Here is a 26339-nt window from a genome sequence, read left to right on the forward strand (position 1 = left end):
TTGTTGTATATAAGTACCTGGGCTTCCTTGATGGTTCAGTGGTAAAGAATCCACCTGCCAAAGTAGGAGATGTGGGTTCCATCCCTGGATTGGGAAGATCCCCTAAGGAAGGAAATGGCAACCCACCCCAGTAGTCTTGCCTGGGAAATCCCATGGACAGAGGAACCTGGCGGGCTACATTCCATGGAGTCACAAGAGTCAGACACAACCTAGAGCAACTAAACAATAATATAGGTACTTATGTAGCTGTTTAAAATGTAGACATTTAAAATGTAAAAATTCTTAGCTGGTAGGTTTTTTTTTTTGTTTAAGTCCGGTAGCTGGCTGGATTTGGCCCATGGACTGTAGTTTGCCAACTACCATGGGGAGTGACCTTTTATGGGTAGAGTTTCTTTTGGGCTGATGGAAGTGTTCTAGAATTAAATGATTATGATGGTTGCACAAACTCTGAATATGGTAAACCCATGGTATGTTAAAAATAACATGAAAATTCTTAGTTATTTGCAAGTAAGTAATTACAAAAGCTTCAAGAAATGGAGGCCACTGGTTCTCTGAAAAGTGCTAAGAATGGTGTTGGGTAGAGGAGGTCTGCTTTTCCCCATACTTTCTTTGGTATTTTGTAGGACAGATTTGACTGTGTAAACCAAATTCTGTCGTGGTTGGTTTAGTAGAATTCATATTTTCAGTCTAGAGGGAGGAAAGTTGAAATGACATGATGATAACATTTAAAGATGATTTTATAAAAGCAGTTCAGTTTATCTCAATATCTACTGAAGTGCAAACCCAAATATCTCACACTTAAAGAGATTAGTTTGATATAAAGCACTAGAAAAAGACCTTGAGGGTAAGGGTATTAAGTATTCACCCCAGACTATCTGCTTTTATGCTTAAAACACACGCCATGGGATGCTTAATAATATCGAAACCAGAAAATAATATTTATATTATGGTCAATGGTGGAAGGACTTTTTTAATCTCAGGGTTAATAATGGAGAGCTTCCTAGGGTAGAATGTGGAGTTACTTATAAAAGAGTGCTTTAGGATGAGCAGAAACATCCCTTTAGCTGGAATAATTCCCTAGACTATTAATTTGTGAATTATACAAAGAGTCCTTGAACTGGGAAATTGGGGACTCTCTGATTTAAATATTTACCTGCTCAACCTTTTTCCCTTCTTACCTCAGTTTAATATTTGGAAATTTTTAGAAATGGGGACTTTTCCAATCAGGTTTCTCATTGTTTATTCCAGTTGTTTTCCTATCAAGATGCTCTTAGCTTTTAAAAAGTTTACTTATATTTTAAAGTTGTCTATTGAAATTAGACCTGGTTGTTCTTTGGAAGGACTGATGCTAAAGCTGAAACTCCAATACTTTGGCCACCTCATGTGAAGAGTTGACTCATTGGAAAAGACTGATGCTGGGAGGGATTGGGGGCAGGAGGAGAAGGGGATGACCGAGGATGAGATGGCTGGATGGCATCACCGACTCGATGGACGTGAGTCAGAGTGAACTCCGGGAGTTGATGATGGACAGGAAGGCCTGGCGTGCTGTGATTCATGGGGTCGTAAAGAGTCAGACACGACTGAGTGACTGAGCTGAACTGAACTGATTGACATTTTACTTCAGATTCAACGAAGTCAAAATCTTAAATTTCTGGAAAGGCAAACACCATCTTTTTATATACTGCCTAAAGTTTTAAAAATTTATACAAATCAGACTCTTAAAAGAGCTATTAATACTAGGTTATCTCCTAATGTGTTGAGGGACACGAGCAAGTGCTTACTGGGATTGCAAATGTGATACTGTTCAATTATAAAAAGTTCAGGGAAGCCCACTTTTAATTTTTACTTAAATCGTTAAACATAACCTTTCTGCTTAGGTAAGCAGTGTTAATGAGCAGGAAGTAAGCATCAGCTCCATTAGGCTGCCTTTGACAGAAGAAAACCTTATCCTGCCTGCACTGGGACCCCCAGGAAACACCTTAGCTCTGGATCCTGTGGTCTGTGCTGACCCCTCCTAATCTTTGCAACAAACCAGTCAGCCCAGCTTCTGTCCCCGTCAGTCATGGGCTGACTGGAATTCCTGGCTACCTGTTTTGAAGATAGAGCAGCCCCCCTCAGCAGGTCTGAGAGGGAGGCAGAGTCCAGTGGGCCACTTTGCTGCCCAGGTCCCTGCAGCCCAGTTCTTGCCAGGCTGCCATCCGTGTTCCCATACTGTGAACAGCACAGTCCCTTTGGGCACATGGGCTTCCTCTTTTAGCAAAACTATGGTTGAATGTGCTAGCATTAGCTGTCAGGCTATGTTCACGCTACCACCAAGAAGCATAAGACTTGAAAGTATCTCAGGATTTGGTGACAAGTGTTGTATCTCCCCCGGAGAAAAAATTCCTGTGTCTGCAGTGAAGATTTTCTGTGGTTGCAGACTGATAGAGCAAAGATGTTACCATTAAAATTGCATCTTCCCGGTTGTCCTCAGAGAAGAGAGTAGTTCTGCAGAAGGTTAGAGGAGAACATCCAAGAATTTTGCTTTAGCAAAACAAATCTGAAGTTTAAAGGATAGGCAGGCAGTATTTGGCCTGGACGGTTGTGCCTGTGCCAGCCATTTCAAGACGGTGGCAGGAATATTCATTAAAGGCTCTAGATGCCCAGTGCCAGTTGCAGAGTCTTCACGGGGGAGTCAGTGGTGAAGTTCAGAGCACCCACTGTAGATGGGAGTTGGCGTTAGAGTAAAGAAGACCCAGTTCATCCTCCATGCATTGGGCCTTTGCAAAAAAAGGGGAGAAGCTGTGGAGTGGCAGCTAGATGAAGGCAAATGTAGACATAATAAGTACAGATGAGAAGCATTGGAAGCAGATTCTAAGGGCAGGATGAACTTGCAGTGTGGGAGACCTCTGGAGGAGGAACAGTTTGAAAATGTGAGTGAAGAAGAGTCTGGTCCTGAGAACCACCCTCACCTCATCTGGATGTTGAAGTTTACGATACAAACAATAGGAAGATCATCCTGTTGGATGGATGGGATGATCTCCCTGGTGAAGGGAGAAAAGGGAAGGAGAAATCAAGTGTGCTGGCAGTCCCAGGTCTCTGAGAGGCCCTCTCTGATAGATCCTGATTGGATGGGAGCCCCACCAGGGCAAAGCTTTGCAGATGGACAAAGTGGGCACTTTGGAGAGAGGAGAATTCTGTACACATACTTTCCTCAGTGTTCGAAAGTCCTGGTCTGGAAACCAGCTTTAGCTTGTCACGTGCCGCTTAGTGTGTCTCGAGGGAAGAGCCCCATACCAGGCCAGCCAGCGCTAAGTGACAGTGGAAGTTGTTTCAGCCAGAAATGACCTCACATGACGCTGACTAGCTTACATGAAGCAAAACTAACAAGCAATTTAGCACTTAAAAAGGGATATTAAGATACCTACTGCCTTGAAGAAGAAGGAATGATGGTGAAACTCGGTGCTTTTTCCCTTGTAAAATCAGCAAGTTCCTGAAGCTACTTGGTCACCCACATAGTCTGTGTGGAAATCGAGAACCTTGAGCCAGTTTCCCAGCCATGTGGCAGTGTGGATCTTAGCACCGAGATGACCAGAAGAAAAGCACCCAGTCTTCAATAATCCTGGCAATACATCCTTGTTGGCCTAAAAGCCTAGACAGCAAAGCATCAGCACACTGGGTGCAAAAAGTGCTTGAGGAAGCAGGCAGGTGCATGTGAGTGAGCACCAGGGTTTGCTGAGGTGATGTCCTTAAGAATTCAGATTCCATTAAAGGGCGGAGTATGACCTGTTGTAGAAGCAGTTTCTTGTGTGGTCTTGCTGTGTCTCAGTTGAGGGGCGAGGGTACGTGGTTTGTTTCATCCAGGAGTTGTTTGGTCACATCTCAGTCCGGGAAGGTATGTGAGCATGAACTTCTTGTCGCCTGATTACTCACGCACAGTTTAAGAGAGCGGGCGGTGGTAGACACAGATTGATTATAAGCACTGCCAAGAGGCTTATCCAGCAATATGAAAACAGTGGAGGAAAACCTAGAGTGAGAGGATTATGTAACCTAAATTCCCCAGTGGGTAGCCTTCCGTGCCAGAGAAAGAGGCTCTTTAATCCCAAAGGGCCCAAGATTTCATAACAAATAAACCAATCCAAGGATATTTCTGGGTGTTGAGACTGAGTTCAAGATATTGAGAAACACTGTGTGGCTCCAGAATATTCTGTGACCAAACTGTGATATTTCTAAGGAAAAATAAGACACAGGAATTTACGGTTTGCCTGAGGCAAACTACGAAGCAGCGTTTTGGGAGGAGAAAAGTTGCATTTGACAAAAGCTGGTGCCTACTCAGTCTTAGGATTTATTTACCAGAAACCCAGGGCTTGCCTTGATTTTTCTTCTAAATGGGAAAATAATCTGCTATAAAATTAATCATCATTGGAGCTGAATGATACTTTTGATACAAGAATACTGTTCATGAGATGTTCTATTAATAAAAGGAATTAAAGTAGAATGCCTTGTCTTCTTGTGGGTCAGTCTCGTTCTAGAAAGGTCCTCTTAGCGTTGGAATGATGGCCTTGTGGTGAATCTGTACCCACTTTGTGGAGGTAAAGAACTCAGGGCCTTTTCGCGTGTGCTTTTATATGGCATTTGTTAAAGAAGCTTTTGTGTTGTAATTTTCTGTGATTTTAGTTGTGCATTAACTTTCAGTCTTGACTTAGCATTAGCCTCTTGTGAAATTGAAATGTACCTAAGCTAAAAGCCAGCTGCCCTCATTCTCCCTTGCTCCTCTCATGCAAAGGTAGTAGAACTGAACACATGGCTGAAGTAGGAGGAAAACCCTTTTCTCTAAGAGGTAACTGCAACATGGTTGTATGAGTAATTCTGGCAGGCAAGCTTTCAATGATGAAATGTGTGTGTGTGGGTGTGTATACACAAACAGACAAATATGTTTGATCAAATATATAAATGTATATTATTTAAACACTTACTTTTTGGAGCTTCTTACATTATCTATATAGCAAGTATCCATTAAAAAAATGTTTCTTGTAGTCCTAACTGTGCTTCACATGTTTCTCCCAGGGCCCTTGGTGGCTCATTCAGTAAAGAATCTGCCTGCAATGCAGGAGACCCAGCTTCAATCCCTGGGTCAGGATGATCCCCTGGAGAAGGGAATGGCTACCTGCTTTAGTATTCTTACCTGGAGAATCCCATGGACAGAGGAGCCTGGTGGGCAACAGTCCATGGGTCACAAACAGTTGGACACAACTGCGTGACTGTCACTTTTCAAGTGTCCATTAAAAAAAAAAATTCTTGTAGCCCTATCTGTGTTTCACAAGTTTCTCTCAAGGTACCAGCTTAACTAAATGAAAACATCTTAAGTAGGCAGTGGTTGGTCTTGGGAAAAACATCATAGTTACTTAAAAAAAATCCCTGTATCCTAGAAACAGATTGGAAAGCTTTGCTGAAAGCAAGCAAGCAAGCTATCATCCACAGGTCTGGTGAGAGGGTGTTGGTCGTGGTTCTGGTCAATGGCCACTGGGCTTCTTGTGTGGGATTGAGCCATGTCCCTTAATGACGTCCAGAACCACATGCAGTAGACAGCTGCCGCTGCTTGTTTTAACGATCACCATTTAACAGCTACAGGTGCATCTCATGATTGCAGCCGCTGGCCTCAGAGCCAGCAAAAACCAGAGTGCTTCCTCCCACGTGTTCAGCTGACATTCCACAGCAGGCTGCTGTAGGGGCCTCTGCTTTGGTTTTCAGCATTACAGAGTAGTCTTCCCCTAAACAAAATCTTTTAATTTTATCTTCTCCCTTTGTGATTCAGTTAGGTAGTTATTTTCTTGCCCTGAGACTTTTTCCCCTTTGTTTTTGTTTGACTGTAAATATTTAATGAAAATGGAGAACTGTTTAAGTGTGCTTTGGTTTGTTTTTATAGTGTGAGAAGGAGGTGCATATATTTCTGTTAATGCTCTCCTGACCTTTTAAACTTTTTTTCCATGACATTTTATTCTTCCTAGAATGAATAAAAATATACATCTTATTTATTTCTTATATTCTTGAGTCCTCCCTCTTGCTGTAGCTTCCCAGTGGGTCTAGTGGACCTTCCCACCCCTTGACTTTAGTCTTGGCCTGGTGACTTGCTTTGACTGATGGCATGTGGGTAAAATGGTAGGGAGCCAGAAGAAAGACATATATCTGGTTTTCTGATGCACTATCTCCTTTAATGTCTACCTCTTAACTTAGGTGACTTTATCAGCAGGACAGAAGACTTAATTTTTGAAATAATCTGGATAAGTCAGTTAGTCCAGTGGAGTAGACAATACTGTTTTAATCATATAGGATATATATAGATGAACAAAAGTTATTATGGGTGACTTCATTTTCTTGCCAGAGTGGATTAGAAAAGTGAAAGGTGTTTAAGTCACGAAAAGTGATCTGAGCTGATGAGCTGCCTTAGAAGGTATCTTGGCAGAAGAGCTTCCCCCGGCAGGGATGATATTGATGAAATGAATCAGAATCTCTCTTAAGGTGTATGTGAGTTACAGCTAAGCAGTACACAATTGTAACAAAAGTGTAACACCACATAGAAGCAGAAGCAGCCAGAGAGAAACTTTCTATTACATTAATATTGGGTAGAAGAAGTTCATCAGCCTTTTCTGAAAGGAGGCAACATATAATGGGGTGCTAAAAGTGCTGTGGATTCTCACCGTCTGTACAGTTACTGAAATATGCCTAGTCTCCATGAGTGCTGGCTGTTCCTGGATCTTCTTGGGGCTTATCCCCCTTACTGCTGCACACAGCTTTACTGTACCATTCCATCACTTGACATAATGCGTACCTCCCGCAGTGTTGTGTACTTCCCTGGTGGCTCAGATGGTAAAGAATCCGCCTGCAATGCAGGAGACCTAGGTTCAGTCCCTGGGTCAGGAAGATCTCTTGGAGAAGGGAAAGGCAACCCACTCCAGTATTCTTGCCTGGAGAATTCCATGGACAGAGAAGCCTGGTGTGCTACAGTCCACGGGGTTGCAAAGAGTTGGACAAGACTGAATGGCTAACACACACGCACACATTGCATTGTGGGCAGAGACTGTAGCTAACACATGTCCTGTCTGTACTCTTCCCTCTAACATTGCATGTCTTGACATTTCAGAGCATCAGATGTTGCTTTTTACAGAGGAAACACCAGCCGATTTATATTTCTTCACTCTATTTTTTAGCTCTTTTTCCTGTCCACCCCCTTCTAAGAAAACTTGGGGTGGGCTGGCAATGGACAGAGAAGTGGACGGGTCAGTTCCATTATTTCCTCAAGACTATTGAAACATGTAAAGAATTGTTTTGCCTGGCCTGGTTTCAGTAAGACCTGCTGTTTTACCACATTTATGTCTGAGCAGCCATTAGGATTTTTGTTTTCAGAATTCTTGCTCATATGGAATGGAGAATGTCCAGTTTAGAGTTCGTTAGTGAGTGTGGATAGGAACACTTTCAGTAAGACTTCTGAAACGCCATTATACCTTTCATTCATTCATCACTGTTTCTGGTATTTGTTTTCAGGCAACCACGGTGCTTGCTGGGGAGTGTGTATAAATTCACATCAGATGCACTCTGCCATGTCTTGAACCTGGAAATACGGCAAAAGTAGACACTTTTTTAAGAAGGAGTTTTAAAAATACTCTTAGTGGAGAAAGTGATTCATAATGTTTCTTGTCAGGGATCCCACTTTCCAAACCACACCTTAATATACCTCAGGAACATAAAAAATATATTTAAAAAACCTGCTCTTGGCGTTGTAAGTTATATTCATGTCTCCGACGGTCAGCTAATTAGGAAATTTGGACGTAGGCTCATTTGTCTTCCCAAAAGACAGTATGTGGATTGCATCCTTGTCTTTCTCCTTACCTATTTAGCGCTTACTATTTGCCATCCACTGTACTAAGTGCTTCATACGCATTCATTCAGTGTGTTACATTATATTAGTAATAGTCATACATTATTTGACTATTTAAGCCATCACCTTACACGTTACACGTGTATTTGGTAGAAACCAAAAATACAGTAGGTTGGAAACTGTCAGAACAAGTAGTGTTTATTGAAAAGATTGCCACTTTAGCTCTTTGTGTGAGTCACTTCTGTTCTTGTTGTTCAGTCGCCCAGTCACGCCTGACTCTTTGCGACCCCATGGACTGCAGCACCCCAGGCCTCCCTGTCCATCACCATCTCCCAGAGTTTGCCCAAGTTCATGTCCATTGCATTGTGATGCCATCCAGCCGTCTCATCTTCTGACACCCTCTTCTCCTTCTGCCCTCAGTGTTTCCCAGAATCAGGGACTTTTCCAATGAGTCAGCTATTCAAATCAGATGACCAGAATACTGGAGGTTGAGCTTCAGCATCAGTCCTTCCAATGAGTATTCAGTATTTCCTTTTCAGATTGACTGGTTTGATCTGCTTGCTGTCTGAGGGACTCTCAGGGGTCTTCTCCAGCACCACAGCTTGAAGGCATCAATTCTTTGGTGCTCTGCCTTCTTTATGGTTCAGCTCTCAAAACCGTACGTGACCACTGGGAAGACCACAGCCTTGACTATACGGACTTTTGTTGGCACAGTGATGTCTGTGCTTTCAACACACTGTCTGGGTTTTCATACTTTCCTACCAAGACGCAATCATGATCATCTGATTTCATGACTTCAGTCACCATCCGTAGTGATTTTAGAGCCAAAGAAGAAAAAAATCTGTCATTGCTTCCACCTTTTCCCCTTCTGTTTGCTATGAACAAATGGGCTGGATGCTATGATCTTAGTTTTTTAATTTTTTAATGTTTTAAACTGGCTTTTCCACTCTCTTACTTCACCCACTTCAACAGGTTCTTTTAGTTTTTCTTTGCTTTCTGCCATTAGAGTGGTATCATCTGCATATCTGAAGTAGTTGATGTTTCTCGCATCTATCTTAATTCCAGCTTGTAACTGATCCAGCCCAGCATGTCTCATGATGTGCTCTGCATAGAAGTTAAATAAACAGGGTGACCGCAGACAGCCCTGTCATACTCCTTTCTCAATCCTGAACCAATCCTCAATCCTGAACCAGTTCTATACGGGGTTCTAACTGTTGTTTCTTGGCCTACATACAGGATTCTCAGGAGACAAGTAAAATGGTCGGGTATTCCCATCTCTTTAAGAACTTTCCATAGTTTGTTATGATCCACACAGTCAAAAGCTTTAGCATAGTCAATGAAACAGAGGTAGATGTTTTTTTCTGGAATCCCTTTGCTTTCTCTATGATCCCAGCAAATTTTGGCAATTTGATCTCTGGTTCCTCTGTCTTTTCTAAACCCAACTTGGACATCTGGAAGTTCTTGGTTCACATAATGCTGAAGCCTAGCATGGAAGACTTTAAGCATGACCTTACTAGCATAGGAGATGAGGTCAATTGTCCGATGGTTTGAACATTCTTTAATACTGCCCTTCTTGGGAATTGGAATGTGGATTGACCTTTTCCAGACCTGTGGGGCCTGGGGTCTTCAAGATTTGTTGACATATTGAGTGCAAGACTTTGATGGCATCGTTTTTCAGAGTTTTCAGTAGCTCTCCTGGAATTCTATCACATCTACTAGCTTTATTGACAACAGTGCTTCCTAAGCCCCACTTAACTTCACATTCCAGAATGTCTGACTCTGGGTGACTGACCACATGATTGTGGTTATCTAGTTCATTAAGAGGAGAAGGCAACGGTACCCTACTCCAGTACTCTTGCCTGGAAAATCCCATGGGTGGAGGAGCCTGGTAGGCTGCAGTCCATGGGGTCGCTAAGAGTCAGACACGACTGAGCGACTTCACTTTCACTTTTCACTTTGATGCATTGGAGAAGGAAATGGCAACCCACTCCAGTGTTCTTGCCTGGAGAATCCCAGGGACGGGGGAGCCTGGTGGGCTGCCGTCTATGGGGTCGCACAGAGTCGGACACGACTGAAGTGACTTAGCAGCAGCAGTTGATGAAGATCTATTTTGTACAGTTCTTCCATGTATTCTTTCCATCTCTTCTTGATGTCTTCTGCTGCTTCTAGGTGTCTACAATTTCTGTCCTTTATTGTACCCATCTTTGGGTGAAATGTTCCCTTGATGTTTCCAATTTTCCTGAAGAGATCTCTAGTCCTTCCCTCTCTGTTTTTTTCCTCTGTTTTTATGTCCGGTTCATTGAAGGAGGCCTTCTTGTCTCTCCTTGCTATTCTTTGGAACTCTGCATTTAGTTTGGTGTACCTTTCCGTTTCTCCCTTGCTTCTGGCCTCTCTTCTTTCCTCAGCTATTTGTAAAGCCTCCTCCAATAACTACTTTGCCTTCCCGCTTTTCGTTTTGTCTGGGATGGTTTTGTTCGCTGCCTCCTGTACAGTTTTACAGACCTCCATCCATAGTTCTTCAGGCACACTGTTTGCTAGATCTATTCCCTTGAATCTACTTGTCACCCCACTGCATATTCATAGGGGATTTGATTTAAGTCATACCTGGCTGGCATGTATGTATGTGAGAGTTGAACTATAAAAAAAGCTGAGTGCCAAAGAACTGATGCTTTTGAACTGTGGTGCTGGAGAAGACTCTTGAGAGTCCCTTGGACTGCAAGGAGATCAAACCAGTCCATCCTAAAGGAGATCAGTTCTGGGTGTTCATTGGAAGGACTGATGCTGAAGCTGAAACTCCAATACTCTGGCCACCTCATGTGAAGAACTGACTCATTTGAAAAGACCCTGATGCTGGGAAAGATTGAGGGCAGGAGAAGAAGGGGACAACAGAGGATGAGATGGTTGGATGGCATCACTGACTCAATGGACATGGGTTTGGGTGGACTCTGGGAGTTGGTGATGGACAGCGAAGCCTGGTGTGCTGCGGTTCATGGGGTCACAAAGAGTTGGACACGACTGAGCCATGAAATTAAAAGACGCTTACTCCTTGGAAGAAAAGTTATGACCAACCTAGATAGCATATTCAAAAGCAGAGACATTACTTAGCCGACTAAGGTCCGTCTAATCAAGGCTATGGTTTTTCCTGTGGTAATGTATGGATGTGAGAGTTGGACTGTGAAGAAGGCTGAGCGCCGAAGAAGTGATGCTTTTGAACTGTAGCGTTGGAGAAGACTCTTGAGGGTCCCTTGGACTGCAAGGAGATTCAACCAATCCATTCTGAAGGAGATCAGCCCTGGGATTTCTTTGGAGGGAATGATGCTAAAGCTGAAACCCCAGTACTTTGGCCACCTCATGCGAAGAGTTGACTCATTGGAAAAGACTCTGATGCTGGGAGGGATTGGGGGCAGGAGGAGAAGGGGACGACTGAGGATGAGATGGCTGGATGGCATCACTGACTCGATGGACGTGAATCTGAGTGAACTCCAGGAGTTGGTGCTGGACAGGGAGTCCTGGCGTACTTCGATTCATGGGGTTACAAAGAGTCGGACACGACTGAGCAACTGAACTGGACTGGAGTGAATTGAACTGAACTGGCTGGCCTAGTGGTTTCCCCTGCTTTCTTTAGTTTAAGCCTGAGTATTGCTATGAGAAGCTGATGATTTGAGCCACTGTTAGCTGCAGGTCTTGTTTTTGCTGACTGTATACAGTTTCTCCATCTTCGACTACGAAGAATATAATCAATTTGATTTTGGTATTGACCATTTGGTGATGTCCATGTATAAAGTCATCTCTTGTGTTGTTGAAAAATGGTGTTTACTATGAGCAGTGTATTCTCTTGGCAGAATTCAGTTAGCCTACATTACTTTTAGGTGAGTCCAAAGTCAAAATTTGACTATATTAAAAAATTTTCAACTTTATTATATGTAGGACTTTAATGATGATGACACTTTTAAGAAATTACCTGGGAACTTGGCTGGTGGGCACCATCCAATGCACAGGGTGGGGGTTGGATCCCTGTTCAGGGACCTACGATCCCATATGCTTCTTGGTCAAAAAACCAAAAACCACAACATAAACCAGAAACAATATTGTAACAAATTTAGTAAAGACTTTACAAAAATTATTTAAATATAGAGCTCCTGTCTATTTTTTAAAATTAATTTTTGGCTGTGCTGTGTCTTTGTTGCTGAGCATGGCTTTTCTCTGGTGAGTGGAGCCTGCTCTCTAGTTGAGATGCGTGGGGTTCTCATTGCAGAGGCTTCTCGTTGTGGAGAGCCCATGCTGCAGGCGTGTGGGCTCAGTAGCTGTGGTGCTAGGGCTTAGTTGCCTCTGGAGTGTGAGATCTTCCCAGGCCAGGCATCGAACCTGTGGTCCCTGCATTGGCAGCCGGATTCTTAACCACCGGACCATCAGGGAAGTCCTGGCAGGATTTTTTTTTTTTAACAAAAATAATCCATACACAAAATAAACCTTTCTAATAATCAGTGGGTTCCTACTGCTGTTTTGATCCGTTTTGATACCAATCAGACAAAGTAAAGCAATCAGATCTTACCTGAAAATTGTGTACAGAGCAAAGTTGATAGTAGAATTTTACTTTATTATAGAGTTTTTAGTAATCATTATGATCATGAAAGCAAACATTTTGGGATGAAAATTTCCCATGTTTACAAGCTCTTTGGTGTTTTGCTCTATAATATATAACATCATGGGGAAAGTGTTGCTGGTTATTTGAGTTTTCCCACTAAGAGCTGACCGCATGTAATGATAGCCTCTTGAATTTGCATATTTAACAGCTTATGAATCATATCCATACAAATTATTTCATATGGCCTCTGCCACAATCTTGTGTGGTAGATGAGCTGAATCGCATTATTGTGCATGTCTTTTTTCTACTCTTGTTTGAAAGATTTGGAGGGTGGAGCTAGTGAGGGGTTTCACTGTGTCCTATCTTGCTGAACTTCTGTTAGTTTCTTGGTGTGGGAGAGGGAGAGGGTGGTATGATTTGGGAGAATGGCATTGAAACATGTATAATATCATATATGAAATGAATCGCCAGTCCAGGTTCGATGCATGATACTGAATGCTTGGGGCTGGTGCACTCAGACGAACCAGAGGGATGGTACAGGGAAGGAGGAGGGAGGGGGTTCAGATGGGGAACACGTGTATACCTGTGGCGGATTCATGTTGGTGTATGGCAAAACCAATACAGTTTTGTAAAGTAATTAACCTCCAATTAAAATAAATAAATTTATATTTTAAAAAAATTTTAACACTTATTCCATAAGACTGTTGTAAGAATGAGCTGAGAGGAAGGACACGACACTGAACGTTCCGCCAAATACATTGTTTGTGCTCCATTCTATGTTAATTTCCCTCCTTCATCCTGTCCTTCCCTTATGTGCTCCATCTTGATTTTTCTCCTTCATTCCAACCTTTCCAAGTACTTAGTGTCATGTAATTTTCATAGTAGTGCTCATTAAAAGTGTAGGAGAAGCATTGGGATTTTGAGGAAAGAATGGGGCTTGCACTGAACCCAGTTTCTATCATTTCCTAACAGAATGACTTTAGTCAAATTTCTGATGAATGTCTTTGTAGTTTCCTAGTCTGTGAAATGGCTATGAGTTTGTTACTTTCATGGTTGTGGTGTGTATATGAACTTTGTAGCTTAGTAAGTGCTCAGTATGTTTCATGCTGACAAAGGTCCGTATAGTCAAAACTGTGGTTTTTCCAGTGTCAGTATGGATATGAGAGTAGGGCCATAAAGAGGGCTGAGTGCCGAAGAATGAATGCTTTTGAACTGTGGTGTTGGACAAGACTCTTGAGAGTCCCTTGGACTGCAAGGAGATCCAACCAGTCAATCCTAATAACAATGAACCCTGAATATTCATTGGAAGGACTGATGCTGAAGCTCCAGCACTTTGGCCACCTGATGTGAAGAGCCAACTCATTAGAAAAGACCCTGATGCTGGGAAAGATTGAAGGCAGGAGGAGAAGGGGGTGGCAGAGGATGAGATGGTTGGATGGCATCACCAATTCAATGCACAAAGATTTGAGCAAGCTTCGGGAGATGGTGAAGGACAGTGAAGCCTGGTGTGCTGCAATCCATCGGGTCGCAAAAAGTCAGACATGACTGAGCAACTGAACAACATGTTTCTTGAGTTCATCAGTCATGCAGACAGTCCTCTGTACATTTAGAAAGGTCCATACATATTGTTTCTATGTTCTCAGATCTATGCAAAAGGAAAAGAGAAGAAGAAGGTGTGTGTGTGTGTGTGTTTATATTATCTATTGGTGGGTAACAGATCATTCCAAATCTTAGTTGTTTAAAGCTACAAATATTATCTTATGGTTTCTATGGGTTAGGAATCGAGAATCAACTTAGCTGATTGGTTCTGGCTTAGGTCCTTCTCTAGGGGAAATGCAGCAGTCATCTGAAGGCTTGTCTGAGGCCGGAAGATGTGCTTTCAGGATTGCTCAATCACATGGGGGTTGGCAGGAGGCTTATTTTTTGTCACATGGGCCTCTCTGTAGAATCCTCGAGTATTCTCACAGCCTGGGAGTTGGCTTCCCTCAGAATGAGCGATCCAAGAAAGAGAGCAAGACAGAAGCTTCAGTGCGGTGCCTTTTATGATCTGGTCTCTGAAGTCACGTACTATCTCTTCTGCTTTATTCTGTTCTTTAGACATGAGTTGCTAAGACCAGTCCAGGCTCAAGGGGAGAGGAGTTGGACATCATCTCTTGAAGAAAGACATAAAAGAATTTGCAGACACATTTTAAAACTATCCATGTTCAATGGGAGAGGCATTATCTTGAAGAGAGTCAAAAGGAAAAAGTTGAAAATGAGTAACCTAAAAAGAATTAGCTGACAGCTGAAAAACTTACAATGTGTAGTTACACATCAGTAATTCCTTTTTTATTGGCAACTAATCAGTTTTCAATTTTATCACATGATACTAGAGCATAGTTAGATATAATATGACGACTTTGAGAAAAGGGATGTTTAGGCTGAAATCTTGCCTAATGATGAGATATATTGAATTTGGCAGTAATCCCTTGGGGAGAGTAGCTGGGGCCATTTGATGGAGTCATTTAAAAACTGAGCCAGAGGGAAATTTGTGCTGGGGAAAGAAGAAATGACAGAATTGGTGTTCTGCAAGCTTGAATATCCGTGATTCAGTAGTTCAGAATTACTTGAGAGATTTAAAAAATGCTAGTTTTCTTCTATATAACTAATGTCTTCAATAGTTTTTTTCTTTCAGTTGAATCCATCAAACTTTGGAGGAGTTTTGATAGTTAACAAAAGTATTCATATGTTCAACTTCCTTAGCACTTCTCAAATGGTGTTCTAATATATAATATTTATTTCTAGTGGGTTCTCATTACCTACATAAAAGCATTGCGATCTGTCAGAGGCACATCAAGGTGTCTACTCCTGGCCTGGCAACTCCAGTGATTCAGAACGCCTGTCCAGGGTACAATAGGTTTTGACTTCCTTCTCTGCCGTGTCTTTTGACTTTTTCTTTCAAGCAGAGTTGTGTCTGCCTTTAATATAAGAGGGAAATATATTCCAAGTGCCCTTGTGGAAATAATAGAAACTTGATGGCATTCAACTCCATTAATGTCTTGGGAATTCCAGCTATTAGTTACTTGAGTAAAAGTCACTTCTCTGCCCTTTCCATTGTCTTTCTTCCCCTGTCTTCTCAGCCTGAGTTCATTTCCTTCCCCTGCATTCTTTCCCCTCTTGCCACATACTCTTTCCCATCCCCAAAAAGGGAGAATCACCAGGTGGGACGTATGTTAAAAATAGCAGGGGAGGATGAGAATACAAACTGTTTTCTTTGGCTTGATTGTGGCCAAGGGAAGGCTGGAGGAGAGAAACATACATAAATAGAAGTATGTGCAAAGAGCCAAGAAAAAGTCGAAGGTTGGAATGTTTGGTCGTGCCTAGTTTGGTGAGAATCATGAACGGGGGTGAAAGAATGAAGGGTGGACAGAAAGGAGGAAAGGTTTTCTGGGGGCGGGGAGGGAAGAGGAAGCCGAATGAGATGGAAGCAGGTATGTGAGTGAGGATGGTGGGACGGTCCTGCCTGCCTGATGTTTTGGCTATACGTGGTTGCTGAAGCTGAGGGAGATCGAATGTGGATGGGAAGGAGTCTTCATTTCCTTTGAAGGAGTTTGATTTTGTTGGGAATATATATTTTTTTAGCAATTGCTCAGACTATGTGGAATCCTAATTCTCCAAGTAGATAGTAGAGACCATTGGAGATTCTCATGAGGAACGTCCCCCACTTGATCAGGCTTGTGAACAAGCCATGAAATTTGTTCCTTGGTAAACATGCAGCCCAGTAGATATGTATCCTTTTAGTCAGACTTGATGCTCATGTGCAAAACAAGCAGATGCTATTTATGGAAATGGTGAGTGATAGACCGATAACAAATGCCCTCATTGACTTCTCTTTGGAAAAACAACAAATGTGGCGATAAATAAAACCTAATTCTGTTCTAAAATTAAGGGACAGAAAATTTGAATCATGTAAAGCGTGTCTAGCCCCCTGCCTCTGTAAGGAGCCCACACAAACTAGCCAGATTGAGTGAGAGCTAGGGATAGAAGACAGGTAAGCGTTTACTGCCCTGCAGCTTGTTCTTTTGATTTGGGGACAGTGGAGAAGTCCTCTTAAGCCTCTTTCACTGCCTTGGTCAGTGTGGAATCTAGAGAGTCGTGCTGCTGTGAAGGCTGATGTAGGCTGTTTGAGAGAAGTGGAGACTTTTCACATGAAAAAGTGCGTCTCTTCAATGGTATTTATCCCTCAGGAGATAACTCTTGAACGTCTTGAACCACGATGCCAGAGGACTAAAAATCCCTAGGCAGACGCATGTGACCCTCACTAAGGGTGGTTGCCCTGATTGTCAGGATTCTAGCTAGATCCAGGCAGAGAGAGGCACCCTCAATTCAGGATTGAGAAAGTAGGTCTATTGTGCTCCTCCCAGTATTCTTTATCACTTTGAAAGTTATGAACTTAAGTCTTGTGTTTCTTCAACTCTGCAGTCACTGCATCTCAAATACCACAGTTCATTCTGGAGGGGCTGGTTCTCTGGTATTAAGGATTAGGAGCAGAAGAGAGATTCCCACGTGTTCTAGACAGGGTTTTTCAAGTCATGTTGAAGAAGGCACCACGGAATGATGGCCTGCTGCAGCTGTAGGACCCCAGAAATGAGGAGGGCACCCCATGACGGATGGCTGGTCAGTTGCTTGAATCCCCAAAGGGTCTATGATGTTAAAGAAACATATTTTACAGACAAGATCAGAAAATGAAAATATCAGAAAGCCTTTGTTTTGCTAGTTCTCTACTTTAATTGCCAACTATATTTTCTTTTCCCAAATATTCTTGGTAAGATTCTGCTGGGTGAGTAAACTACTTGTTGGGTAAAACTGAGTCTTTTTGACTATAAAATATATTGTGCCTTCAAACATACTGGATTTTGTTTCAGGGATGAAAATAGACCTTTTATTGTATTTCTAGAGAAGAGAACCTAGGTTTGTTATTTAAGAAGGGAAAACTCCAAGCAGAAAAAGGAAAGATTATTAAAACAATCCTGAAGATTCAAGGTGTGGCTTTTAAATTCTTGCTGGGGATAGTGGAAGTCTGGCTGGCAAAGCAAGATTGAAGTTGAGAAAATGTATGATTCTAAGTGAAAGTCTTGGTCCTTAAATCTCAAGTCAAGCTAAAACAAAGCTTAAATGAGTGAAATGGTGAATGAGACCCAACTCCTGAAATAAGTAGAAATTTGGGATGAAATCTACCATGTTTATTGCTGGATCTCTGCTTAGTCTCCCTGAACTGTGAACCAAAGTGTATTTCTCTTTCAGGGTGGATTTTATGGCTTAGTGAAAATTCACATCTGTCTTGAAGAATCTGAGTAGAAGTGTTTCCAATTTCCTAGTTGTTCTTAGTCTAACAAAGAGAATGAATGCTAAGTAAATCAGAAATATATTCAAAAACGAAACTGCTTAGACATCATCTTAAATTTTATTTATGAAATTAGTGGAAATTTCCATTATGTGTCACGTTGATTTTTGCATAATATGTTGTGAAATTTTGGGAGCAAGTAATTGTCTGTTTTTCCTTTGAAAAAGTTCTTGAGAAATTTCTATTTCCTGTTTGTTCAGTTATTTGGTCATTGGCATGTTTAATTGAAATTTTTTACTTTATGTCATTGACCATTTTGGGGTAACGTTTTAATGATTTTGGGAAAACATTTTTTGTAATTATTGCAGGGTTTCCTGAATAACAACTGTGATTTCCCTTAATCTGAAACTTTTATGACTAAAATATTTTTCTCTGACAAATACAGCATTAAATAAATGTTTTGAGGCCAAAGGTTTCATAGAAGTTTCTTTATTTTTTTAAATAAAATTACTGACAATTATCCCTTAGATAAATATTATTTCCTTCCTTCTCTGTCACTGAAGTTTATTCATTCGATAATTCTTGAGCATTTGCTATGAGACACATGCTCAGTATTTAGTAGTGACCAGACACATTCCCGCCCTCGTGGAGTCTGTGTTTAATGACGGTAGTGAAATACCAAATCTATAAAGTGTCTTTAGAATAAATAGGAAATGTACAACAAGGCACAGAAAGACTCAGTAATGTGCGGGCGGATGTGGTGCTGCAGTTTTATGCCAAGTAGTTGGGGAAAATCTTCTGGTCATGTGATGTTCTGGAGCGGTCTTGAAGGGGAGGAAGACACTGTGTATCTCTGGGGAAGCATATTCTAAACGGGGGAATAAGAAGTTCCCTGAGACAGGAATGTGCGCAGCATTTGAAGAATAGCACAGAGGCTAGAGTGAGTGGATTGGGAACAGGGGTAAGAGACATGGTCGGGTGTAGGGTGCTCACAGCTTGTGGAGAGCCCAGCAGGCCCTTGTGAGGTCTTTTGACTTGTATCCTGAATGAGATGGGAGGTCACTGAAGTGAGGAGTGCCATGATTTGACTGCCAAACATTTAAGGATGCTCCGAATGCTGTGTGGGTACAAGCTGTAGGAAGGCAGAGTCTCCCAGAGTCAAGCTGGGAGACGTGAAATAATCCAGACAGAAGATGATAGTGAATTGCACCAAAGTGTTTGCCATGAAGGTGGTGAGAACTTACTCCCCTGGACATAGAGCTAACAGGACTTGCATGTCGTACTGTATCTCACATAACCGAAAAAGGATCAAGAATAGATTTGCCATTTTCAGAGACAGGGGAAGACTTGAAGAGGAACAGATTAGATTGTGGGTACAGGAAAGAACCAGAGCTTAGTTTTGAATGTTTGCTTGAGATGACCACTAAACTTTAGACACCTGCCTGGCAGAATCCTGGAAGCAGCTGTACAGTTGGGTACTTGGATATATACATAAACACACACATCTCCAGTTCCTATATTCACATATACAAGATTGAGGGGTCCAGGCCAGAGTTAAACATTCTCTATCCAGAAATCTGTATAAGGCATCTAAATCCCTGAGGTAGGATGATGGCATCTGGCAAGTCAATATAGAAGGGAAAGGGCTATAGAGATTGAGCTCTGGAGCCTTCCCCTGAACAGAATCAGGAAGAGCAGAAGCCAGCGAGGTAGGAACCATAAGAGGACAGGGTAACCTAGAAGCCAAGTAAAGAAAGTGTATCATGAACCAGAGTGGTTCTTCTGTGTCAGACAGGCTGAAGGTTTGACTCATAAGGAGCTAGAGGATTTACCATTGGATTTGAAGGCAGTGGTGACCTTCACTGGAGCAGCTTTGAAGTGTTGACAGCAAGAGCTTGGCTCTGGCAGGTTCAAGAGAGAATGGGAGGGGAGGTGGTGGAGGCAACCAGCAGAGCCTCTCTTCAGAGGGGTTTGGCTGTAAGGAGAGCTGGGAAACAGAGTGGTACCTGCCCGGGAATGGAATGGGGATGATGAGAGGAGAGGTGTTCTTGACAGATGGGACGTGGTACAGCAGGTGTGCCTGCTAATGGGACCAAACAGGGAGGAAGTCTTTGGGCAAGAGGGGAAGGGGATACACTGCTTTATTGGACAGTTGGTCTTAGGAAGGCCCACCTCCTTTATTGGGAGAAAGGCAGGATTCCTGTCGATTCAGGAAAGTTGGTAGCCTAGCTTTGTAGCTTCTCTTTTCTCCATGAAATAATAAGTGAAGTCGCACTAGTTAATTAGCTGCAGCATTTCTGCCAAATGAATATTTTGGGAACTGTATTTACATTTTTAAACATGGCATATGTTTAGTACCTGCTTTATGAGAAATAAGCCATTCTTCAAGAAACTCAGAATATATCCAGAAATGTATTCTTAAATGATTTAATATACTTGCTTCCTTTGCCTCTTTATATATCTGTCTTCTTACATGTTTAAAAATGTAAGGAAATCATAGAGGCCTCTGTAAGAGGTGAGGAACTGATACAGTTTCCTTTAGTGAATATTAAGGGAGGATTGAAAGGAGGGGGCAGATGTTTTAGTTTATATTACCTGTGTAGCAACTATATCTCCCTTCATTCAGTTAGTTCTCTGTGGAAGAACTCCAAGAGATGGTGCTGGACTGTAACCCTAGATTCTCATCTGAGAAAGTGCCCACAGCAGAACTAGTTACCTCTGTTTCCCTCTTGAAGAATTTTCCAAGACTGGGGCAACCTGATGAAGTAATAGATTTGATACATATCTGTTTACATAGCACCTTTCTTGAGAACGGGTTACTCTATTGGCATTTTTTTAGTAGTCCAGGAGGAGTTAAGCAAGGCCGGAGAGCTGAACAATCAAGTCGTTATTCTAAGCATTATTTAATGTGTTTATGATTTGTCCTTCAAAGAATCCTTGGCCTGGGGGCAGGCAGTGGGTTGCAAAGCTGGAGAATGAGCTTTTCACTTCATTTCTTTCCCACATGACCTGGGTATTGAATCGGCTCCTCAGTCTCTTTAAATAGGCCCCCGACCCCCAGGCAGGATGGTGCCTTGTCCCCATGGAGACGATGCTTCTCCTTCCGAGGATGTTGCTGGTGCTGGTTGGCCCCTCTTGTTGACGTTGGGTGAGGGCTGAGTCACAGCATTCTGGTTGGATGCGAGGAGACTTGTTCATGACCTCTGATGTGAGTCTTGAACTTGTTATATTTATTTCTTTGGCTGCCTTTGCTTTTGGTCACATCCTAGTTTAATGACTGAAAGATGGCAGCTGTGCTTTTTTCTAGACTGAAGTCCATTTGTCAAGGACAGTGTTCGCATTTTTAAGTTTTGGTCTGTTGCTAGGATTGGGAAGCAGAAATGAAAGGTTTTTGTACTGGGGGGCGGGTATCGGCCTTGCTTCCACCCCATTTGTCTTTCAGTCTGAATGTCTGTGGTGTGTTTTAACCCATGTGCCAGCACCTCTTCTTGGTGGTGTGAATGCACACAGGGTCTGGCAGGATCTGTGAACGGGATGTTGACTCTCGAGTGTCTTGATTAACTGACTCGGAGGCTCAGTGGAGGTGCTGTGTTGCTTTGGGCAATCTGTTTCTAGCCAAGGACTCTAAAACCCAAAGCGCCTGGTAAAGATTTCTGGGGCTGATTTACCTACGAGGATCTACAAATTACATGTTTTTGCCAGAGGGACTAGGCATGAAAGCTGTGCCAGCAGTTGCCCTATTAACTTTCTGACTGGGCTGACTTCGGCTTCAGAGATTTGAACTACTTCAGTCAGCCAATGGGTGCAGCTAGGGATGGTCGTTTTCCACTGATCTGAACCGTGGGCTTCACTTTTCATCACTCGTAACCCCAGTGGTGGACCAGAGAGACCTGTGAGCCCCTGGTCTCTGTGGGGTGGTTTAGTCATCCTTTGAGTCACTTTGTTTGTTCCACATTTAGTGGGTTACCTACTTTATTCCCTTGTGGCTCAGCTGGTAAAGAATCTTCCTGCAGTGCGGGAGACCTGGGTTCTATCCCTGGGCTGGGAAGATCCCCTGGAGAAGGGAAAGGCTACCCACTCCAGTATTCTGGCCTGCAGAATCCCATGGACTTATAGTCCTTGGGGTCGCAAAGAGTCGGACACAACTGAGCGACTTTCACTTTGTCTTTCACAGGACCCTTGGTTGTTAAGTTATTCAAGGCATTTGAGGGAGATGCCTCTTAAAGACCAAATGAATTCCCACTGAACTCTTGAGAGATGAGTAAATTCAGCTCATCACATGCCAAGAATTTCAGACTCAGTACTGTATCATAGTTGTGTGTACTCTGAAACTTACTCTTCACATAATACCCTAGATATGATGAAATAATTTTAAAGAAGTGGAAATGATTTGAAAGGAGTGAACATAGGTAAGACTATTTTCTAATGCATTTAATGTCTACAGAGATCCTCCGAGAGCTCTGGATGACAAAATGTCAAACAGTTGAGTTTTTCAGTATTGATTTTGAGATTGATGTGGAAAACTAAAACTAATTATAGTGAAGAAATATTATAAATGTTTTCTGTAGACACAGGATCCACTGAGAATACAAATGTCTGTTTTAGAATTAGATTACTTATAGCAGAATACTTATGAAACACAAGGGGGGAAATATATATCTTCTGCTTTCAAGAAGTTGTGAGTGTTAAAAACTCAGAATTAAGTCATGTGAAACTGTCTCTGTCTTTTGAAAATACAGATAATTCTAGGCCAAAAAGATTTTTTTTGGCAAAGAAACATACTAAAAACAATAGGCCTAGAGAATCTCAAGTGCCTATAAAGTGACTACTGTAGCTGGAAGGTAAAATGGGAATAATGATGAAGGGCTTGCTTTCTTTGGATGTCTGAGTTCACCTAAGTGAGCATAATTTAGGTAATGCTGTGGGCATCTGCATGGCAGCTGCTGGTACTACGAGTTAATGCCAGAGAAGACAAAATATTTGGCACACCATTTTCATCTTCATTATTGTACTAGGAGCCAGAAAAAATAGAAGTTTATATTCTTTTGAAGTGGGACGATGTTGTCTCTTTTTCTCCCCCTGGGCTTCACACACTTGGACAAAGTATTCTCAAGATATTTGTAAGCGTGGTCTGACAACTTAAGCTGATTTTTTTTTTTTCCTTCTACTGTAAAAAAAAAAAATCAAACTAGGTAAGTTTTGTCTGTTTTAGAATCAGCATTCCATTGTAGTTTTTAAAATGTATGAGGTGGCTCAGATGGTAAAGAATCCTGCAGCGCAGGAGACCAGGGTTCGATCCCTGAGTTGGGACAATCCCCTGAAGAAGGGCATGGCAACACACATTCTTGCCTGGAGAATTGAATGGACAGAGGAGCCTGGTGGGCTACAGTCCATAGGATCGCAGAGTCGACACGACTGAGCGACTAACACACTTTCACTTTCATAGTCCACCCCAAATTTTAAATGTCCTGAAAGCACGTAAAGCACTGGTTTGAAAACTGTTTCTTTAAATAAAGTTTTATTGGAACATAGCCACACTCATTCATTGACAAACAGTTTTTCGCAGTCTGCTTTCCTGCTACCGCAGCAGAGTTGAATGGTTGCAGCAGAGTCCTGTAGGCCTACGACTCTAAAATATTCACTGTGTAGCTATTTGTAGAAAAAGTTTCTGGGTGCCTTCTTGGAAGGGGCTGGAAGACCTGGTAGGCCACTAAGATACCTCCCCACCCCAGAGTATGTATCCTGATCTTCTGTGTTAGAACCACTGGTGAATGAGAAACAGTCTTAAAACATTTGAAAAGAATTGAGGGTATTTCTGCTCCAGAAGAATCATTTTCGTCTCAGTGAGAGGGCCAACCCAAGCGGATCTTCTCAGATCCCTTGTAACGTCAGCCTTCTTGGCTTCTGATGTAATATCTTGGACGAGTTGAAGGGCTGCCATGTGGAAGAGGCATTAGATCGTGAGGGGAGGTGAACTAGAATTAATGAGTATAGCTGACTGTGAGGATATAACTTCGGCTTAAGAATAGCATTTGTGAGAAACAGCTCATGACTAGAATATGCCATCTTAGTGGGTAATGAGCTCCCTGTTCCTACAGATGTTCAAATGAAAGAAGTCAGAATATATCTGAAGCCCCATTCCAACCTTGAAATTCTGATGGCTCCTTTGGTTTAATGTTTTAGTTTCCAAGCTCAGATTTGACCACGTTTTGTTGAGGGCCTATGGAGGCTTCTGTAAAGGGGGAAGAATCTCTTCAGTTGGGCAGGGAATAGCAGGAGATAGCCTGATCCAAAGGCAGTCTTTTCCTATGGCGACAGCAGTAACACAGTGACCCCGGGAAGAGCACTGCTTCCAACCAGCCTTAAAGCTTCAGAGAAGAATAACCTCTCTTCCACTTTCTTGAGCTGCTGCTACCATCTTTGTTTTCTGCCTAGGCCCCTGGGAAGTGAAAGAACCTGGCTGGGGACATTTCACAAATGTGGATATCCAAATAGGGTTTCTGTATTGTGCTTTGCCAGAGTTTAAACTGGGGCTTGGCTGCAAGTGGCAGTTCTGGATGAAGTCATCTCTTCTCTGTGCAGCTCTGTTGTTACCACACATAAGCAGCTGTAAATACAGAAATGCATGAGTGGCTGTGTTCCAATAAAACTTTATTTACAAAAACAGACAGTGGGCCAGATTTGATCCCAGGGCCATAGCTTGCTGACCCCCTGATAAACAGGGCAAGTTAAAACTGGCTGGAAAATATCAGTTCTAGTTCTCTCAAATTTTGGAGAAAGGGTGAGATGACAGGTCCAAGATCACAGGATGGTAGAGCCAGGATTATCACGTAGAATCTGACTTGAAGATGAGTGCCGATTCTATGATGTTGTGCTGCCCCTGCCTTATAACAGGTGGTAGCACCTGGTGTTTTTTTTTTTTAAACAGGGCTGTATGAGTGAAAGAAATACCTGCTTTAGGTGGCGTGTGAAGAGCCACAGTGAGAGCTCTGGGATGGCATTTTAACGGAGGCCAACCTTTTAGCCCCAGGGACTTGGCCTCCCTTTTTTTAGATGGACCTTGTTCACAGTAAAACAAAATATAGGTTGAAAAATTTTCTATGGAGATAGAGTGCCCCAGAGTTGTGAAAAAGCACTGGGCTCCTGCAGCTGCGTCACAGGATTTGATCACTTCAGCTGGGAGTGCCAGGAGATTTGAGACAGATGTTTTCAGACATGCCGCATGCCTAAAACATTTCCAGGGGTCGGGCTGCAAATAGTGACTTAATAAGTGGAGGAACAGGGAAAGTATGCAAGTCGAGGACACAGGAGTTTATTCAGCACTAGGTGCACGGCCAACCTCTGTGCGTTACATCTGCCTGTCAGGGCTGGCTCTTTCATCTGTCGTGCCCTCCGTACTGCTCTTTGTCTGCCCGTGAATAAAGTGCAGCATTGTGGTTAGTAATCCCACTCCAGTGACTCGACTTCAAATGTGGTTTTGGAGTGCATCCCAGAGTTCTGTTTGCTAAGCTTCCTACTCCTGTTTCAGAGACACCACTGGATACAGAGCAGCGAGCACTGAAGGCTTCCCTCTTTCCTTAAACCTGTCGGGTTGTGGGCTCTCTCTTTCCCCTTCTCCCTCCTTTCCTTTCTCTTTTTCCTTTTTTTTTTTTTAAACCTTCCAAGGCAAGTTCATGGATACTAAGCTGATGTGTTTGTTGTTCTTTTTCTCTCTGCCTCCACTCCTAGTGAGTAACCACACTGGCCGCATCAAGGTGGTCTTTACTCCGAGCATCTGTAAAGTGACCTGCACCAAGGGCAGCTGTCAGAACAGCTGTGAGAAGGGGAACACCACCACTCTCATTAGTGAGAATGGTCACGCTGCCGACACCCTGACAGCCACGAACTTCCGAGTGGGTGAGTTCCTCCACGGTCCCTAACTGTCCTGACCGACTAGAGTTTGATGAGATCGTAGCATTTAGACACCCCCTCCATTCACACTGCTCTCTGCTTGAATGGGTTTCTGTCTACCAGTACAAATATGCTGCCTTCACAAGATCTTTTAAATTACTTTCGGAATCATTTTTAACTTGGTTTTTGGTTTCTGAGAGAGATGGCAAGGAGAGTATTACCCTTGGTTACTTATCATGGACACAGCCTGTGGTGATGGGGAGGTATCAGGGGACAGGAGGAAAGAGGCTTTAAGTTAAGACCTCAATGTACAGCTTGCATTGATCCATTTCAAATTTTATCTGCTCGGTGATAAGTCGAATTTATGTTAGATTTGACTCGTGAGGAAATTTGGATGGTGGTGATGAAACGTTTATAAATAGCCAGGTTCTAAAAAATTTCTTAAAATTGTCAAATATGTGTGTTTCAGTTGTAGAAAGGGACACAGACTTGCATCTTTTGCCACGTTTCTGCTGTGTATCAAAAGGCAAAATTATAAGTTTGATGTATGACATGGATTTGGGGGAAGATATGCTCCTGGATTACTTTCAGCGCTTAAAATCTTTTAATCTTTCATAATCTAAATATGAACTATGGTAGTTATTGCAAAAAGGCTTTTCCTTTTACATTCTTGTTTCTTTTTACTA

General features: G+C 42.5%; 1 protein-coding gene across 7 annotated transcripts in view; it reads left to right on the forward strand.

The window, feature by feature from the left end:
• LTBP1 (latent transforming growth factor beta binding protein 1) overlaps window positions 1-26339 on the forward strand; it is a 456133-nt gene that overhangs the window by 159557 nt on the left and 270237 nt on the right. For 4 of the 7 annotated variants that reach the window (XM_018055104.1, XM_018055103.1, XM_018055102.1 and 1 more), the window contains exon 5: window positions 25492-25659. In XM_018055104.1, the coding sequence (XP_017910593.1) occupies window positions 25492-25659 (168 nt within the window). Of the gene's footprint in view, window positions 1-25260; window positions 25660-26339 lie in introns of those variants that run through there. The other 3 variants (XM_018055106.1, XM_018055108.1, XM_018055107.1) reach the window with 2 other exon arrangements.

The sequence above is a fragment of the Capra hircus genome, chromosome 11 (genome assembly GCF_001704415.2).
Source record: "Capra hircus breed San Clemente chromosome 11, ASM170441v1, whole genome shotgun sequence".
Taxonomy (NCBI): Eukaryota; Metazoa; Chordata; class Mammalia; order Artiodactyla; family Bovidae; genus Capra; species Capra hircus.